Genomic DNA, 18,811 nt, shown 5'->3' with positions numbered 1-18,811 from the left:
TTTCTTAGAAGAAAGGGTTTGGAATTTTAGCAAGGAGGGCAACAAACTTGGATTTTCAGAGTAGTGATACGCAGATTTATAGTACAAGATTGCTGAGATCTTTAGAAATTGGGATTTAAAATATTGGTCTCATGCAGCTTTTCGGTGGATGTACCACACAGATCTAGCATTGATTCAAGAGGGTGAACTTAGTCTAATGTGCTTAGTCTAACTTTTTACTGATGAATCTATTCCATGTGTTCTTGAGTGCTGTTGTTATAGCAACATGCTTATGTGACCTTCTAACCTAGATTGTGAATCAGGGCAGCTATCATTCAATCTGCTATTTAAATTCATTTTATATTGCATATTTCTGAAGTAGCTCTGGAAGATGATAGCCATCAGGTCAAGGGACTGCCATCTCACTGCAGCTCATTACAAGAAAGATTCCTTTCAAAATTGCACCAATGAATGTGTTAACAGATTAAACTGACAGCAAAATAGTCTCTGTAGCCTTGGGCATGATCACACAGCAAATAAAGTAACATAATAATGAACTCAAATTGTACTCTCTGCTGTATTTTTCAGCATATTCTTCTATCCTTTATTTTGTAATGGGCATAAGTAATGTTTTAGCCACTTCATATTCAGCTATTTTGTTAGTTTTTCCAAACAATTGCAAAAACATTAATTCTGTAACTTACTGTATAAATGTTTTGCTTGATTTATGGAAGTCCAAGTTACCTCCTTTACTGTAATGAATCATAAAAAGTAATCTATCATATTATTTCTGAAATTAAAATAAAAACTTGGTAAATTAACCAGCATTCAATATCAAAAACTAGGTTCTGTCCATCTTCATGAAAAATAATCTAGAAATGTAATACACACAAAATGCTGAAGTAACTCTAGAAATGTAAGTACACTTCTGATTTTAGCACTCTTGACAAAATCTTTCTTTGCTGATGATGGAGAAGACTGATGGGATTGAAAATGGCAGACTGAATTTGAGAAAAGGCCATATCAGGGTAGCTTCCCATGTTGTCACTCTGATGTGAGGGCTGTGTTTGAATAGCTTGAGTAAAGATGGGGATGGGGAATAGTGGGTACTAATTTTGAAGACAATTTTAGTGCACTTCAGCAGAAATACCAGAGTTATTGATAGCATGGAGTTAATGTAATTGGGTTTTGTACCGATTGGGGGCTCAGCCAAGAAATGTCATCAGTTCAGAAACTCTAGATTAAGATATCTTTAAGTACTTCAGCCTCATAGTACTCTTATACTACTGTTTGGAATGGAGTCTACTCAAATTATGTAATTTGATTTTAAATGATTGCTTTGTTGTGGAATCACTTGGTTTCATAATGTTCTACAGCAGAAACCATGCCATAAATAAACCACGAAAGTCCATAAGCATCAGTACTTGGCTTTTATTACAAGGCAGTGAATTTATACCAATATAATTCAATGTCTGCAAAAACAGAAATGAAATTTAATTAATGCAACATTAACATTTTTAAAGAAACTATCTACTGTAGATTGGAAGTGAACACTAAATACTGGAAAGATTCGAAGAGGTCATTCTAATAACTGACTTTATAAATGAAAATTTAATCCCAACATCTGGCTAGTAGATTGACTGTGTCAAATGTAGACAGTTAGTTTTGACTTGTTTTTAAACTAATCAAGCATGTTATTGGTCTAAACAGTGATATTTAACAGAGAGCAAATAATAGCATGAGCATATTCAAAAAATGAGCTACAGACTGAAGGTGGTCAATACATCTACATGGTTATGAATGTACATTTTCTTTGTACAAACTTCACTTCTCTCTGGAATCACTATTGTATTAGTTGAGTTGGAAGGCACAGATACTAGAACCAATAATTGAAATTTTGTAACAAATTATGGCAAAAATTAAAAGAACTAAACTTACTTTGTAGAGGTACAGGTTTTGAATGGAAGAGATCTTCAGGAAAAAATGTCCCATATACATTACCATGTAACAGTGAACACAGAGTGTGGTTACAATTGTGATGTTCTTAGTTTATAACCAAAATAGTAAACTCAAAACTTTACATCCAAAAATTCCATGGTGCACATTAACAAATTACAAATACTTTTTTTTGGGTTGTTTACAGTACTTTGTGAATTGTTGGAATATATGTAAATATGGAATTCTCGTGAAAATAGATAATTTTAAATTGGAGATTTTATTTATTTATTTTATTTTCTAATGTTATTCAGTGATAAAGCAAGGAATAATCCCTTTCAGCACTTCAATCTGCACCACCAGCCCCTGATTTAACCCTAGCCGAATCATGGAACAAATTACACTGAACAATTAACCTTCCTTAACCGTCTTTGGACTTTGGGAAATACCCATGCATTCCACGGAAAGGACATACAAATTCCAAGGACGCCATGATTGATCTCTGAACTTCCACATCTTCAGCTGTAATAGCATCTTGCTAACTGCTATGCTATTGTAGCATCCACGAGATTGGAAACCATTCTCTCCCAAGACTTCAAACAGCATGAGATTCACTTTTTCTATTTATTTTTATTGCTATTTAGTTATGTGTTATTTATTTGCTGCTGTTAGTGCCAGCACTGTTGAAACTAATAGCCAACAATGTTTCCAAATCAACTGCAGAGATCAGTTTTAATTCCAACAAGTTGACTGACAGCATCAAACAGAGAGAAAAAAAAACCCTGTTGATTCAAAAGTCATGCATAAAAGAGCAAAACAAAACTCCAGCTGAACAGGGAACCTAACAAAGAACTAATCAGGCATGTTGTAAAACCATCAATCAAAAATGTACAATGATGTATTAACTAGAACTCCTCAAATAACATTACCAGCAAGAAGTGAAACCAATGAGCACACTTTGTAAACCCTTTGGCTATCATCTTATTTAATAAGTATTCTCAGAATATAGTGTAGGTTTTAACATAACAGACAAACAACAAATTACAATCAACTTCAACTCTCAGAATTTAAGCAAGAACACTCTGTTTAGGTCTCTCCCTTCACACTTTGGAGTGGGGTGCTAAAGAAGTTCCAAGATGGTTTAAATGGTATATTGTTATTAAGAATGGCTGCTGACAGCACAAAATTGAAACTTACTATTTGAGCCCCAAGCCCCTGTTATCCAGCAAAGAAAGACCAATGACATTAATAAAATCAGCGAATCACTCTTAAATCTCCACCACCCTCTCCCATGGACGTTCCAGAGCTGTGACTAACTCAATCGCTGGAAACTTGCAAAAGACAATGAATCAGAAGCTGAATTATCTCTGGAAACTGACATTCTTGTTTGTCCTTTGTACAAAAATAATAAAAACATTTATTTTACAACAACTATTTGGAGAATTCTCAAAGGATCTGCAAGGTAACTGACTACAATTAGTGCTAAAATCAAGATTTGGCAATAATGTAAAAATGCTTAATAGTCATAAGAAAAAAATAACACTGATAATCTTTTTAGTCTCCATCCGAGATTCAATCCAACGATAATATCTTCCTCCATCAATACCAGCTTTGCTCAAACTCAGCTCTCTACGAGCCCATGTAAGTCAAGTGATAATAGGTTCACACCCTCCTCCCTATCCTTAAGTGACAAATTTAGACTCAATTTATCTCTCCACAGAGATTGCTAAGCCTGCTGATTATTTCTAGCATTTTAAGTTTCTTTATTAAGTGAAAGGCAGTAATTGATCAATGGAAAACTTTATAATGTTGCTTAAGAGAGAAAATGCCTGCTGATTGAGAACATTTCAGATTTCAGCTACAGGGTGGCCACAGTACTGTAAGCAAAGAGAAGGGAAAAATTTAGAGCATTAATTATAATGGATATGATGGAACAGATTAGAACAAGTTAATATGTATGCCTTACAGACTGAACCTGAAAAAAATACTTTGGGGAATAAGGAAATGGCAGGGAAATTAAGCATGTTGTGTCTGCCTTCACAGAAGATTCAGAAAACATTCCGGAAACAGTGGAGTTCAGTAGGTCAAGAGAGTCAGAAGCTAAAAGAAAATGCCATTAGAGGGAAAAAAAAAGATATTGGGAAATATAATAGAACTGTATGCTAGTAAATCAACAGAATCTCCTAGCCAACATCCCAAGGTTTTTAAAGAGGTACCTAACGGAAACAGCAGTTGTCATCTTCCCAAATCCCATAGATTTTAGAACATTTCCTAGTTTGGAAGGGGACAAATATAACCCATGCATTTGAGAAAGGAGAAGAAAGAAAATAGGGAAACATAAAACAGTTAATGTAGCAAGTAGCAGAAAAATTCTAGAATCAATTATTAGCAGGGCACTTGGAAAATAATAATAGAATTTGCGAAGTCCATGAGGATTTATGAAAGGGAAAATTAAGTTTGACCAATCCATTATTTATTTTGATGTTGTAACTAAGACGTTGGTGAATTTATGGAATTCTCTATTCGAAAGGACAGTGAAAGTCAACTCCTTAAGTATATTTAATTAATTCTAGAATATTAAGAGAATCCGGAAAACAGCAGTTAAGATGAAAGAGAAGCCAATATCTTATTGAATGATAGAGTAGACATAGACCAAATGGCTTAAATATGTTTCTCATTTTCTTTTGGTCCAGCTTTGCCCACATTTTCTAACCAGGCAAAATTATTGCTGACTATCATTCTACTTAAACCTATACAAATTTAAGTAAAAATTCCTGAAGAGTTTCTGATTGCAAAGCTAATCATAAATATACAAGTTTGCTATTGTCAAGCTTTCCAATGTACCAGCCTTCTTCTAAGGAACACATAAAGTTGTTTCCAATGTTTTCTATGCTTAAGATTTGTTCTTAACCGCTTAGTCAATAAAAATTTTTCTTCTTCCTCCATTATCACTAGTGTGATGTGCCATACACATGTTGAAAAATAGCATTTTAAAAAGCATTTAGTCTAAAGAAATGGTGTAATAGGTAGAAGTGTTGTAATGAAGAAAGATTATTGCTATGCATTGCTATCTATTTCAAAGCTATACCATAATAGACTCACTGCATTTCTGACATCCAAATAGCCTGCTGAGCAATTTGCTCTGGAGATGTACTGTGAAAGTCTGCTACAACCTCATGGCTGTTGACTGTGATCATCACTGAGAGTGCAGTGATGAACCTTCACACACTTGGCGACCCGATTGCCTTCCCAGTATCCAGCATCCTGACCATCATGGCAGTGGCAGTAGGTGCACTTGTCAACCCACACGGTGGTCCCTCCTGGGATCACTTGACTTTTGGTGAAGCTGCTGTAACAATTTGGACCTTAAAAATTAAAGTGCAAAAAAATTATTTCATTTTAATCTATAACTTGGAGGTTGCTGTACAAAGCTAATAGGTTATAGCAAATAAAAAGTATCTAATCTGCAAAGCAATAAAAATGCCCCAGGCCTTATGCTCCTCTGGAGCCCAACACCTCTTTCTTGATATTAACCTAGCCTAGGATATCCACATACCCTTCCCTGACTTCACTATCCTCCATGTTCTCCTCCTTAGTGACCACTGATACATAGTACTCATTTAGTACCTCAGCCATTTCTTCTGCTCCAAGCACAAATTTCTTCCTTTGTCTTTGAGTGGTGCTAGTCTTTCCCTATTTACCACCTTGTTTATAACATAGTTGCATGTAAAAATGCCTTGGGATTCTCTTTAATCCAACTCACCAAGGACATTTCATGGCTCCTTTTAACCCTCCTGATTCCCTGTTTTAGAGTTCTCTCCTGCTTTCTTTATATTCCTTAAAAAGTCCTTGTTCAAATCCAGCTTTCTCATCCTTACATATATCCCCTTTGCAGCACACACAAAATGCTGGAGTAACTCAGAAGGTCGGGCAGCATCTATGGAAATGAATAAACAATCGACGTTTCAGGCAGAGACCCTTCTCCAGTCTGAAGAAGGGTCACCGCCCAAAACATCGACTGTTTATTCATTTCCATAGATGAATGCTTCACAGAGTGTCCTCAGCCAGCTTGATTCCATTCAAAGAAAGGCTCTCAGGATTATAGGTGTAGATGACGCCACAGCTTGTGACATGCTGGTCATCAGTAGCTTACACCACAGATGACAGGTTGCTGCAGCTACTGCGCTATACAAAATGCACACCAGCCACAGCCCTGCAGACCTTCGCGCCATGCTGCCTTCATCTTATGAGAGACGGCGCACGACACGATCAAGTTTATCTATGCCTGCTCATGCTGTTTCTATGCCTGATGCAAGAAACTACACACTGGATAGAAGCTTCCTTCACTCTGCTATCAGAATTTGGAACAGGCTTCCAGATGCTGTGGTTGGAAACATCTGCGACGATGGGGTCCAAGCCTTCAAGAGTCGAGTGCACAAACACCTATCACCTCTGGGAGGGAAGTCACATGCTTCTTCATAAGCTATCATGAAGGGGATCAGGATGGCAATGCTTGGTTGTTGGTAGGTAGGGTTAATACCTGACTTTTCTTTTTTTTTTCCACGTCTACGTCTGCGTGCGTGCGCATCTGTGCACGTCCGTGATGTCTTTTTCATGGCTTTTATAAGGCGCGGAGCGAGAGAGAGAGACTGTGTGGCGCACCACTCCTCACACAGACATTTTCACAGTATTTTCCCTTTCTATTCTACGAGGTCGAGTTTCGATCTTAACACTCAACCCGGCACGGATGGAAAGCGTACTCGGGAACAGACCCGACTGGTTTCGAACCCGGGAACCTCGGCTCTCAGGTCCAGCGCTGATGTCATTGCGCCACCAGCCAGCCCTAATACCTGACTTTCAAGAGCACTTGTGAGTTATATTCCAGTTGGCCTTGGTCCTTAAACTGCTGGAGAACAGTACGGAAAGAACAAGTGCTGTTTTCTCCCGGTAGGAATTAGTTTTTAGTTCCAAGTGCTCCTGCCACGTTTTGTCACCCTGCAACCTTATCCTTCAACCTCTGAATTATGGAGGACAGCATGTGTATAAGTGTCTCTCATCATCATGATCATCATGACTCCAGTATTTCTACTATTTTTTAATGTTTCTTAATTGTACATATGATTTTTTTGTGTTCTATCGTTGATCAGCAGTGAACCATCTGATTGGCCTGTCAGAGTTCTCTTTGGGAACTGGTTGACTTGATCAGCATTTCTGATCTGGCTATTATTCATGATTGCACTTAATAAAAAAAAGGTAAAATAAATGCTTTTAGAAATTGGATAATACAGTAGTATGGTACAATGTCACAACTTTACATTTGCACAAGGTAAACACTACTACTAGTAAACACTGCTAGACACTGTTGTGATAGAAAATGAACCCAAGGAATCCTCCCACTGCCATCTCTAAAACATTTTAAAAACTTCAAGGTCAAAGATTTGAAATCCTTGAGTGATCATAAGATAAACAATTTGTCAATTCAGAGGGGAAAAAATCCCCAACTTCTTAGAGCTGGATAAGTATTAGTCTGCATTTATTTTAAATCCTTACCATCTTTGCACACTGGGCAGCACTTTCCATTTTCATAGGTTGGATTAACACAGGGGGGTGGAGCACAGTCAGCCACCAGACAACGTGCTATCCCATCTGCATCACAGGTGCACTGTTCACACTCTGATGGCTGAAATTCAGGAGAAAAAAAAAGTTTACTGGCAAGGAAGATCTGCAAAAAAATCTGTCTCAAAAATTAATTTTTTTTTAAAGGAACAGGGAACAAAATGCCATTCAACTCATTCAGTTATCCACCGAAGATCAATAGCTCAACTCAGTTCACTTGTCCATGTTACATATGATTTGATATACTCTCTTAACAAAACTTCTCTCATTCTTAGACTTGAAAGGTTACTGGTAGATTCCCACGAAGTCAGAGTTTCAGATTTCCTTATCACACTCAATAGAAAATATGCTTTCTCATGTCAATCAACTCGGTAATAAAAATTAAACTTCATGTTCAGAAGTTTCTCCAACAGAAAAATGGGTTTCAAAGTTTAAAGTTCAAAGTAAATTTATTATCAAAGTATGTATATCTCACCATATACACCCCTGAGATTTATTTTCTTACGGCCAATCACCGTAAATACAAAAAACACAATAGAATCAATGAAAGACTATACCCTGCAGGAAGGACAACAACCAATGTGCAAAACAAAAACAACAAACTGCACAAATACAAAAAAAGAGAAAAATAACAATAATAATAAGTAAGCAATCAATATCAAATGAGATGAAAAGTCCTTGAAAGTGAATCCAGTTCAGTGATGGGCAAGTGAAGTTATCCCCTCTGGCTTAAGAGCCTGATGGTTGAGGGGTAATAACTGTTCCCGAACCTGGTGGTGTGGGTTCTGAGGCTCCTGTATCACCTTCCTGATGGCAGCAGTGAGAAGAGTGCATGGCCTGGGCGGTGGGGCTCCTTGATGATAGATGCTGCTTTCCTGCAACAGTGCTCCATGCAGATGTGCTCAATGGCACTGAGTGCTATACCCATGATGAACTGGGCCATATCCACTAATTTTTGATGGCTACAAGGTCACTGGTGTTTCCATACCAGTATTTAAATCCCTTTATCTATTTTAAAGAAATTTCAATCAACTAAAATCAAAGAAATACACAGCAAGGCTATGCAATTAGACCTCTATGCAGTTACTCTAGTACCTCCTCCAACATTTGTAAATACTTCTGACATTCTAGGCTGAAATTACAGTAGTCCAGGTGGGACCCTGACCATATCTGCATTGGTCTTTTCACACCATCCCTGGGATATTCGTATTCTTCCTAAAGTGTATTGGTTGGAATTGAATTCAAGACTCTGTTTAATGATTAACTTCAAAATTGTCTCTCTCCTTTCATTTTTGATTTTCCACTTAAGGAACTCTGGACTTGGAAACCATACTTCGTGTTTCTCAGAATTTTGATAACATGAATAAGATCAAATTCAAAGTAGAAGTCAAAATCAAGTTTATTTTCATATGTACATTTATGCCATTTACAAGAAAATTCACAAGTATTCACAAGAAAAACAAATGCAAATTTGCACTCAATATTTTGTTTAGAACAAAACAAAAGCCCATTTTAGTGCATCGCACACAAAATGCTGGAAGAACTCAGCAAGTCAGGCTGCATCTATGGAATGGTATATACAGTTGACATTTTGGGCTGAGACCTGAAGAAGTGTCTTGGCCCAAAACATCAATTTTTTTATTCTCTTTCATAGATATTGCCTGACTTGCTGAGTCGCTCCATGATTTTGTGTATGTTGCTCTAGATTTCAAGCAACTGCAGAATCTCTTACGTCCATGTTAGTGCTCAATGGTCAAAATGTTCATAGCGCTGCTTAACTACAGTTGTTAGGGCTTTGCCAGTTGCTTCAAGAACCAAAACTTATTGAAACTGGTGAGCGGGATGTCAAGCTTCTGTACCTCCTGCCCGATGGTAGCTGCGATAAAATGGCATGGCCAGTATGGTGGGAATCCTTGATGACAGATGTTGCCTTCTTAGAAACATAGAAAACCTACAGCACAATACAGGCCCTTTGGCCCACAAAGCTGTGCCGAACATGTCCTTGTCTTAGAAATTACCTAGGGTTTCTAAGCTCCAGGGGCCTCTTAAAAGACCCTGTTGTATCCACCTCCATCACCATTGCCGGCAGCTCATTCCATGCACTCACCACTCTCTGCGTAAAAAAACTTACCCCTGACATTGCCTCTGTATCTACTTCCAAGCACCTTAAAACTGTGCCCTCTCATGCTAGCCATTTCAGCCCTGGGAAAAAGCCTCTGACTATCCACACGATCAATGCCTCTCATCATCTTATACACCTCTATCAGGTCACCTCTCATCCTCTGTCGCTCCAAGGAAAAAAGGCTGAGTTCACTCACCCTGTTTTCATAAGGCATGCTCCCCAATCCAAGCAACATCCCTGGAAGGATGTGGAAACTATAGAAAGGGTGCATCTCTTCTGCACCCTTTCTATGGTTTCCACATCCTTCCTGTACTGAGGCGACTAGAACAGAGTACTCCAAGTGGGGTCTAATATTACCTCTCGGCTCCTAAACTCAATTCCACGATCGATGAAGGCCAATGCACCGTATGCCTTCTTAACCATAGAGTCAACCTACAAAGCAGCCTTGAGTGTCCTATGGACTTGGACCCCAACATCCCTCTGATCCTCCACACTGGCAAAAGTCTACCGTTAATACTATATTCTGCCATATTTGACCTACCAAAATGAACCACCTCTCATTTATCTGGGTTGAACTCCATCTGCCATTTCTCAGCCCAGTTTTGCATCCTATCAATGTCCCGCTGTAACCTCTGACAGCCTTTCACACTATCCACAACACCCCCAACCTTTGTCTCATCAGCAAATTTACTAAACCACCCCTCCACTTCCTCATCCAGGTCATTTATAAAAATCACGAAGAGTAGGGGTCCCAGAGCAGATCCCTGAGGCACACTACTGGTCACTGACCTCCATGCAGAATATGACCCGTCTACAATCACTCTTTGCTTTCTCTGGGCAAACCAGTTCTGGATCCATAAAGCAATGTCCCCTTGGATCCCATGCCTCCTTACTTTCTCAATAAGCCTTGCATGGGGTACCTTGTCAAATGTCTTCCTGAAATCCATATACACTACACCTACTGCTCTACCTTCATCACTGTGTATAGTCACACCTTCAAGAAATTCAATCAGGCTCGTAAGGCACGACCTGCCTTTGACAAAGCCATGCTGACGATTCCTAATCATATTATACCTCTCCAAATGTTCATAAATCCTGGCTGTCGGGATCTTCTCCATCAACTTACCAACCACTGAAGTAAGACTCGCTGGTCTATAATTTGCTGGGCTATCTCTACTCCCTTTCTTGAATAATGGAACAACATCCACAAACCTCCAATCCTCCAGAACCTCTTCTGTCCCCACTGATGATGCAAAGATCATCGCCAGAGGCTCAGCAATCTTCTCCCTTGCCTCCCACAGTAGCCTAGAGTACATCTCATCTGGTCCCAGTGACTTATCCAACTTGATGCTTTCCAAAAGCTCCAGCACATCCTCTTTCTTAATATCTATATGTTCAAGCTTTTCAGTCCACTATAAGTCATCCCTACAATCGTCAAGATCCTTTTCTGTAGTGAATACTGAAGCAAAGTACTCATTAAGTACCTCTGCTATCTCCTCTGGTTTCATACACACTTTTCTACAGTCACACTTGATTGGTCCCATCCTCCGATGTCTTATCCTCTTGCTCTTCACATACTTGTAGAAAGCCTTGGGTTTCCTTAATCCTATCCATCAAGGCCTTCTCATGGCCCCTTCTGGCTCTCCGAATTTCTTTCTTAAGCTTCTTCCTGATAGCCTTATAATCTTCTAGATCTCTATCATTACCTAGTTTTTTGAAGCTTTCACAAGCTCTTTTCTTCTTGACTAGATTTACAACAGCCTTTGTACACCACCATTCCTGTACCCTACCATCCTTTCCCTGGCTCATTGCAACGTACCTATGCAGAACTCCATGCAAACATCGCTGGAACATTTGCCACATTTCTTCCGTACATTTCCCTGAGAAAATCTGTTCCCAATTTATGCTTCCAAGTTCCTGCCTGATAGCCTCATACTTCCCCTTACTCTAATTAAACACTTTCCGAACTTGTCTGTTCCTATTCCTCTTCAATACTATGGTAAAGCAGATAGAATTGTGATCACTATCTCGAAAATACACACCGACTGAGAGATCTGACACCTGAACAGGTTCTTTTCCCAATACCAGATCAAGTACAGCTTCTCCTCTTGTAGGCTTACCTACATATTGTGTAAGAAACCTTCGAGAACACACCTAACAAACTCCACCCCATCTAAACCCCTCGATCTAGGGAGATGCCAATCGATATTTGGGAAATTAAAATCTCCCACCACGCCAACCCTGTTATTATTACACCTTTCCAGAATCTGTCTCCCTAGCTGTTCCTCGATGTCCTTGTTACTATTGGGTGGTCTACAAAAAACACCCAGTAGAGTTATTGACCCCTTCCAGTCCCTAACTTCCATCCACAGAGACTCTGCAGACAATCCCTCCATGTCTTCCTCCTTTTCTGCAGCCATGACACTATCTCTGATCAACGGTGTCACACCCCCACCTCTTTTGCCTCCCTCTCTGTCCCTTCTGAAACATCTAAAGTCTGGCACTCGAAGTAACCATTCCTGCCTCTGAGCCATCCAAGTCTCTGTAATGGCCACAACATCATAGCTCCAAGTACTGATCCATGCTCTAAGCTCATCCACTTTGTTCATAATACTCCTTGCATTAAAAAAGTCACATCTCAAACCATCGGTCTGAGCGCATCACTTCTCTATCAACTGCCTATCCCCCCTCTCGCACTGTCTCAAAGCTTTCTCTATTTGTGAGCCAACCGCCTCTTCCTTCGTCTCTTCAGTTTGGTTCCCACCCCCCAGCAACTCTAGTTTAAACTCTTTCCAATAGCCTTAGCAAACCTCCCTGCCAGGATATTGTTCCCCCCGGATTCAATTGCAACCCGTCCTTTTTGTACAGGTCACGCTTGCCCCAAAAGAGGTCCCATTGATCCACAAATCTGAATCCCTATCCCCTGCTCCAATCCCTCAGCCACACATTTATCCTCCACCTCACTCTATTCCTATACTCACTGTCACGTGGCATAGGCAGTAATCCCAAGATTACTACCTTTGTGGTCCTGCTTCTCAATTTACTTCCCTACTTCCCTGTAGTCTGCTTTCAGGACCTCCCCCACCTTTCCTGCCTATGTTGTTTATACCAATATGTACCACGACCTCTGGCTGTTCTCCTTCCCAATTCAGGATATCGTGGACGCGATCAGAAACATCCCGGACCCTGACACCTGGGAGGCAAACTACCATCCGTGCTTCTTTCCTGTATCCACAGAATTGCCTGTCTGACCCCCTAACTATAGAGTCCCCTATGACTGCTACCATCTTCTTCCTTTCCCTACCCTTCTGAGCCACAGGGCCAGACTCTATGCCAGAGGCGCTGCCACTGTTGCTTCCCCCAACAGTACTCAAGCAGGAGTACTTATTGTCAAGTGGTACAGCCACAAGGGTGCTCTTGAGACAGCTCTTCTGTGGATACTACCAATGGTGGGGAGTAATGTGCCTGTGATTTATTATGAAGAAAGATGATGACTTTTAGATCAGGTCATGTTGTTGTCCGGAAGAAGGTAGGAGATTAGACTTGAGGAAATAGGAAGAGACAAATGTAACAATAAATAGATGGATGTATAAAAGCAGTTAGAAGCAGGGATAGAAATGAGTGATATTATAGAGGTGAAAGCAAGTGATTTTGATGATGGAGATGGTATAGTGAAGGGTCAGAATCGCAGTTCAATCAAATACAGTAACATGAGTAATGGTCTTCCACTGGAAGTTATTCTACCTCTACAGTACAATACTTGTTAGTCTGGGAAAAAAAATATTTGTATGAACTTTACTGCAACATTAAGAGGAAGACCTAAACGGCCATTGGATCTGGACAGAATTCTACTGTTTTGCTAGAAAATAGTATTACCTCAGAATCCCAAAGGAGAAATTTTAAGTAAACTGTCTAGCCTCAGCCAAACTCGCTGATCAAGTTGCTAACACAGAAGATACTGATACAAGGGCCAAAATGATCTATTCATGTCACCATATCTGCCAAATCAAATAAAATCTATAGTTCAATTATTGCCCTTAGATTTATAGAAATGAAACAAAATTAAACTATACAGTATCATGATGCTGTTTATGAAGCTATTCACACAGATTCCAATATTAAATCTTTTATCTGCGGAGGTGAATGGTATAAAAAGGTCACTTAGTGTGGGAACATTCAACGTGGCAGAGGAGATTGGTGGTGTATGGAGGTGTTTTGATCTTTGTTCGTATAAGTGCAAGATTCACAAGCTGAAGAACATGGGGAAATAGAAACCTCTCCAGCTATTATTGGATGAGCTTTAGTGGAAAGATAGCCTGTCAAATGCTCCATGTTGGAAGCTACTAGTTTGATTAGGGCCATTTTCGATCCTCTGTGAGAAAAAGTGGGAGCTGGAAATTTAACTGGAGTTTCAAGCAGAGATTTGCAAGGTGCACTAAGACTCATCAATCCAGCGTGCTTGGGAATTTGGCGGAGCCAGGCTAGCAGATTTTCATGACTATTACATAATATTCCAATTAATATGCTAGTGCACTGTTATCAATTTTTATTTAGATGCTGTAATGTAACAGATTACCAGCAAACCTGCTGAATTTCAAGGGAGTGCAGCAAACTAAATCAGATGAATTTTTGAGGGAGAATAGGAATCAGTGCCGAAGTGTGCTAATGAAAGTGTGGGAGTCCAGGCCCCAGTATGTCAATGGAACCGCTGGAACAAGGCACCAGTATGTTAATAATACAGGAACCAAGGCTTTACTGTATTAATGAAAGTGTGGGAACTACTGTTAAAGGCAATGTAGGAGCTGGGTCTAGCTGTGCAATACTGAGCACGGGAACCAGAATTCCAGTGCTCCAATGGGAGCCATTAGGATTTCTGAACAATGGGATACTGGAGTTTTCCTGTAGATGGGCATTGATCTTGATGCTAACATTCAAGGAATTTGCTAAAAAAGGGAACTAGGCTATAATTTATCCATAATGGACAAAGCACATCGTAGGCAATTTTCCAATGTTTTCAACATTATGTGATCATGCTTTGACCTAAAGGCTGTTAAAGATGGTTAGACATAGAACAAGAGCACCAGTCTTCAAAGCAAAACCTGTTCAAATGCAATAATGTTTTGAAATTAAGGTAACAGCTTAATAAACAAACTGTGTTGTCCACCAAGCAAGGGTTACTGTCCCACGGCAGGAGGGCACTCAAGAGATATGGTTTACAAACTGACAAGACCACAGGACATTCTCATATCCATCAGCCAACCTTATCTGGTTTATGTCAAATCAAGCATTAGACAATTTCAGCTAAGTCTTTCTATATCATTGTGCCATTGATCAAGAAATGTTCCAGGCACTAACACATGAAATATGGTCATAAACATGTTTTCTGTCTGGTAAATAACTGGAATATTGATGTACTCAGAGAGTCAAGCCCTTTTGGGTGTCTGAATTCTCTGTTCTCAGAAGCATTTAGGCCATCAATGTGAATTACTTTGCTCCAGAAAAGAGTTTGAACATTCAGAGGTGTCTTTTAGTTACAATGTGTTCCCATTGTAATTATGTAATTCATTGGAAGCAACACACATCAAAGTTGCTGGTGAACGCAGCAGGCCAGGCAGCATCTCTAGGAAGAGGTACAGTTGACGTTTCAGGCCGAGACCCTTCGTCAGGACTAACTGAAGGAAGAGTAAACTTCCTAAACTCTTCTTTCTCTTCTTTGGACTAAACTCTTCCTTCAGTTAGTCCTGATGAAGGGTCTCGGCCTGAAACGTCGACTGTACCTCTTCCTAGAGATGCTGCCTGGCCTGCTGCGTTCACCAGCAACTTTAATGTGTGTTGCTTGAATTTCCAGCATCTGCAGAATTCCTGTTGTTTGCGTTTTTAATTCATTGGAACATTTGTTGGACTCAAAATAATGAAATGAATTATGTCATTGTAGTTATCAAAACTGTATTGGATCATCAGCTGTTACCTGTTCTTACAAGCATAAAAACTCAATGCTCTTTGAGTTCAGGGAGATAATACTAAGAGCATCTCATCAGAATGCGCCTTTGTTGTGATGAATAAAAAACTTTTACATATAACAACTTCAGTCTCTATGTGGCTTAGACACAGTCACAACAAAAGCCTGCTAGTGCTTTATTGGCCTTTTAAGTTTGGAGACAAAACAATAAATGCCATTAATTCAGAGAATGCAGTTAATTCTATTTGATGGACTATTTATACATCTGTTTTGTATATTCTGTAGGAGGCCTTTGAATGGAACAGACAAGATCTTGCAAAGGAATGTCAGCGTTCAAATTGATTCCTTACATATACACATGCTTCAGCCACTAAACTGAAGGATATAGTGAAGAGGACACAAAAAACAGGACTGGGATGGTGGTGGAGACAGGAATGCTAATGAATAGGAATGAAATGCCAACCAAATAGGGTGTAACCATTACTGACAAACAAAGGGTTCCTGGAACTAGTAAATAAAAAAATCTATAAACAATTACAAATGCTAACTGGAAAAATGATGGACTGAGATTGTGGATCAGGAAAGAGGGAAACGGGAAAAAACATTTGAAAGTGTAAGGCAAAAGAACAGGAGGGCAAAGGCATACAGGTTAGTAGGTTAATTGGTCACTATGGGTTCATTGGGCCAGAAGGGCCTGGTACTGTACCATGCTGTACAAAAAAATCAAAAAATAAAGTGGAAAGAAACAAAAGGAGGGGCAGAAAAGATGATTCTTTTTTCTGGACAAGATGAACGACTTAAACCAGCATCCACTTGTGTGTGACCATCCTATTTCTCATGTACATATGGCAATTGTCTTCCACAGATGCATAGCAGTATCCCAATACATACATACATATACACACACACACACACACACACACACCATTGTGGAGGGTAGAGAATTGTCTTCAGCTACAGAATATTAATCAGTTTGATAAGAGGAGCAGAAAGTTGGCAGATGGAATTTAACCTTGAAAAATATGAGGTGTTACACTTGAGAGAACAAAGCATGCTAGGACATACACAATCACTTGTAAGGTTGCAAGGACTACTGAGAGACAGTGGAACTTTGGCATACATGTCCAAGAATCTCTGATGGGCTTCAGTAACATGAGCAATCAATATTTTTACTTTCCTTCGTCAGCAAGGAGGTTATGGTGTAACAATATAAAACACTGGTTAGTTAGGTCATAGCTGAAATACTCCATGCAATTCTGGTTGCGAGACTATGGGAATGCTATAGTTGCACTGGAGGAAAAACAGAAGAGATTTACCAGGATGTTGTCTGGATGCAATGTTTCAACAATGAAGAGATACTGGATAAGGTGTTTTTTTTTTAAAAGCAAAGGTTAAGAGGAGCCCTGATTAAGGCATACAAAATTATGAAGGTGTGGATGATCTATAACCAGAGTTTAAGGTACAGGGTTTCAGAGATCTAAAGGAAATTTGAAGATGTTTTTCACCAGAAGGTGATTGAAACCTACAAATTATTGCATGAGTGGGCAGGTGGAGGCAAGACACGCCATTACATTGGGGAAGTATTTAAATTAGCACCTAAGTGCAGAAATGGGATAGGGTATCCGCACACAGCACATACATGAAGTCTAAACAGCCCATTTCTGATTCTGACAAACATAGCAACCCCCAATGTGTGCCAAAACATAAAACATGCCAAAACCACAAGAGTCCCTCAAAATACACAAGACAATTTCTCTACACAGGCAGACACACAGATGTGGTGCTCTCCGTGCAAATCAGAATCTCTGCTCATACACAGTACCCTCATATTGACCCTTCCATCACATATTCATCACACACCCCTTCCCTCCATGGCAAAAATACCAATTCCTCACCACACACGCTCCAAATCTACATCGCACACGTGCACCAAATACTCTATCATGCATTCTCCTTTTTCAATCACAAACTTCATCTCTTCAACTCCAATCACTCCTTCATACAATTGCCCCAAATCCCCATCATGCACACACCCCAGCCCCTCAAAACACACGTACTGCAACTCCCTACCATGCACACTGGTACACCAAGCCCCTACCACACACAGACTCCAGTCACCTACTCCTATCACCCAATCACTCACACACTTCCACCACCACCAATGCTCCCTCCTGATGGTGTGCTTATTACCTGGAACTGCTGCCCGAGCTCATAGACATGGCCCCGGTGTTCGCAGCCGATCCTTTCACAGCGAGGACAGCAGTCGTTCGGGTAGTAGCTGACATGTATGCAAGGCGGTGGCAGGGCCGGGCAGTCGGCGCGGCCACACACCGGTCCGCCGACCGTGCACTCACACTGAATGCAGTGATCCGAGTCCAGATAGTACCATTCGCCCAGATAATACACGCTGCCGTTAGCCTCGCAAGTTCTGGGCACCGAAAACGCCAGGCTCCCTTTTACCAACAGTGACAACAGTAGGGAGAGGGACAGCAGTCCGCCGGTCTGCGCTGACATGCTTTCTTCTGGCATAGTTCGTTGCTGCAATCCGGATATTTATTTTTAATAATCTGCAACTGAAGACACTTTCAAGCGAAATCCCACGTCCCGAGATTAAACAGCGGGGTCTTGGTTTCACACGGAGTGCCTTGTCTCCGTTTCTGGACCTTTGATGCAAACCGTTTGAGGTTCTTCAAAACGTTACTGAGATATTTTTAAAATCAGCATGTGCCGAATACTTTCATAGACGGTGTAAAAAAATAAACTTCTCTGAAAGAACTCGTGAGTTCTGATTTGCAAAGAGACTGGCGCTGAAGAAATAAACGCAAGTCTGCAAAGCTCCCTTAATTCCAGCAGCAAACTCTGGATTTATGTGATAGATGGATTTATTTATTGGCTTTTATCACCGAGGAAGATTCTCGACTCAGAACTACCCAATTACCGGAGTTCTAGTTTTCCAAATGGACTTTGCATACCGCAGCAGTCTTTTTTAATACTTCAGAGCCGTCTCCGATGCACGTGATTCGTCCCATACTGATGTAAATGAATCAATCAGGGTAATTTGAATAGGTTTAATTGTGGAGGTTTTCAAAACAGACCTCAGCCATATTCAAATCTAACACTACACCCTACCTTATTATTTCGTACATTATAGTAGCATGTAATTTACAGCCTACACAAAATTAAACACGGCAGAGGCTAAG

General features: G+C 40.1%; 1 protein-coding gene across 1 annotated transcript; it reads right to left on the bottom strand.

Annotated features, from left to right (window-relative positions):
• Positions 1-1,395: 1,395 nt before the first annotated feature.
• zgc:113531 (uncharacterized protein LOC541359 homolog) lies at positions 1,396-18,602 on the bottom strand. Its single transcript, XM_063064451.1, has 3 exons — positions 17,802-18,602; positions 7,465-7,594; positions 1,396-5,279 (listed from the first exon to the last, which is right to left on the bottom strand). The coding sequence occupies exons 1-3, from the start codon at positions 18,138-18,140 to the stop codon at positions 5,089-5,091; spliced, it is 660 nt and encodes a 219-aa protein (XP_062920521.1). The 5' UTR covers positions 18,141-18,602; the 3' UTR covers positions 1,396-5,088.
• Between the last annotated feature and the right edge of the window lie 209 nt (positions 18,603-18,811).

Source organism: Mobula hypostoma, chromosome 12 (assembly GCF_963921235.1).
Source record: "Mobula hypostoma chromosome 12, sMobHyp1.1, whole genome shotgun sequence".
NCBI lineage: Eukaryota > Metazoa > Chordata > Chondrichthyes > Myliobatiformes > Myliobatidae > Mobula > Mobula hypostoma.
This window is presented reverse-complemented; position numbering and strand designations above follow the sequence as displayed.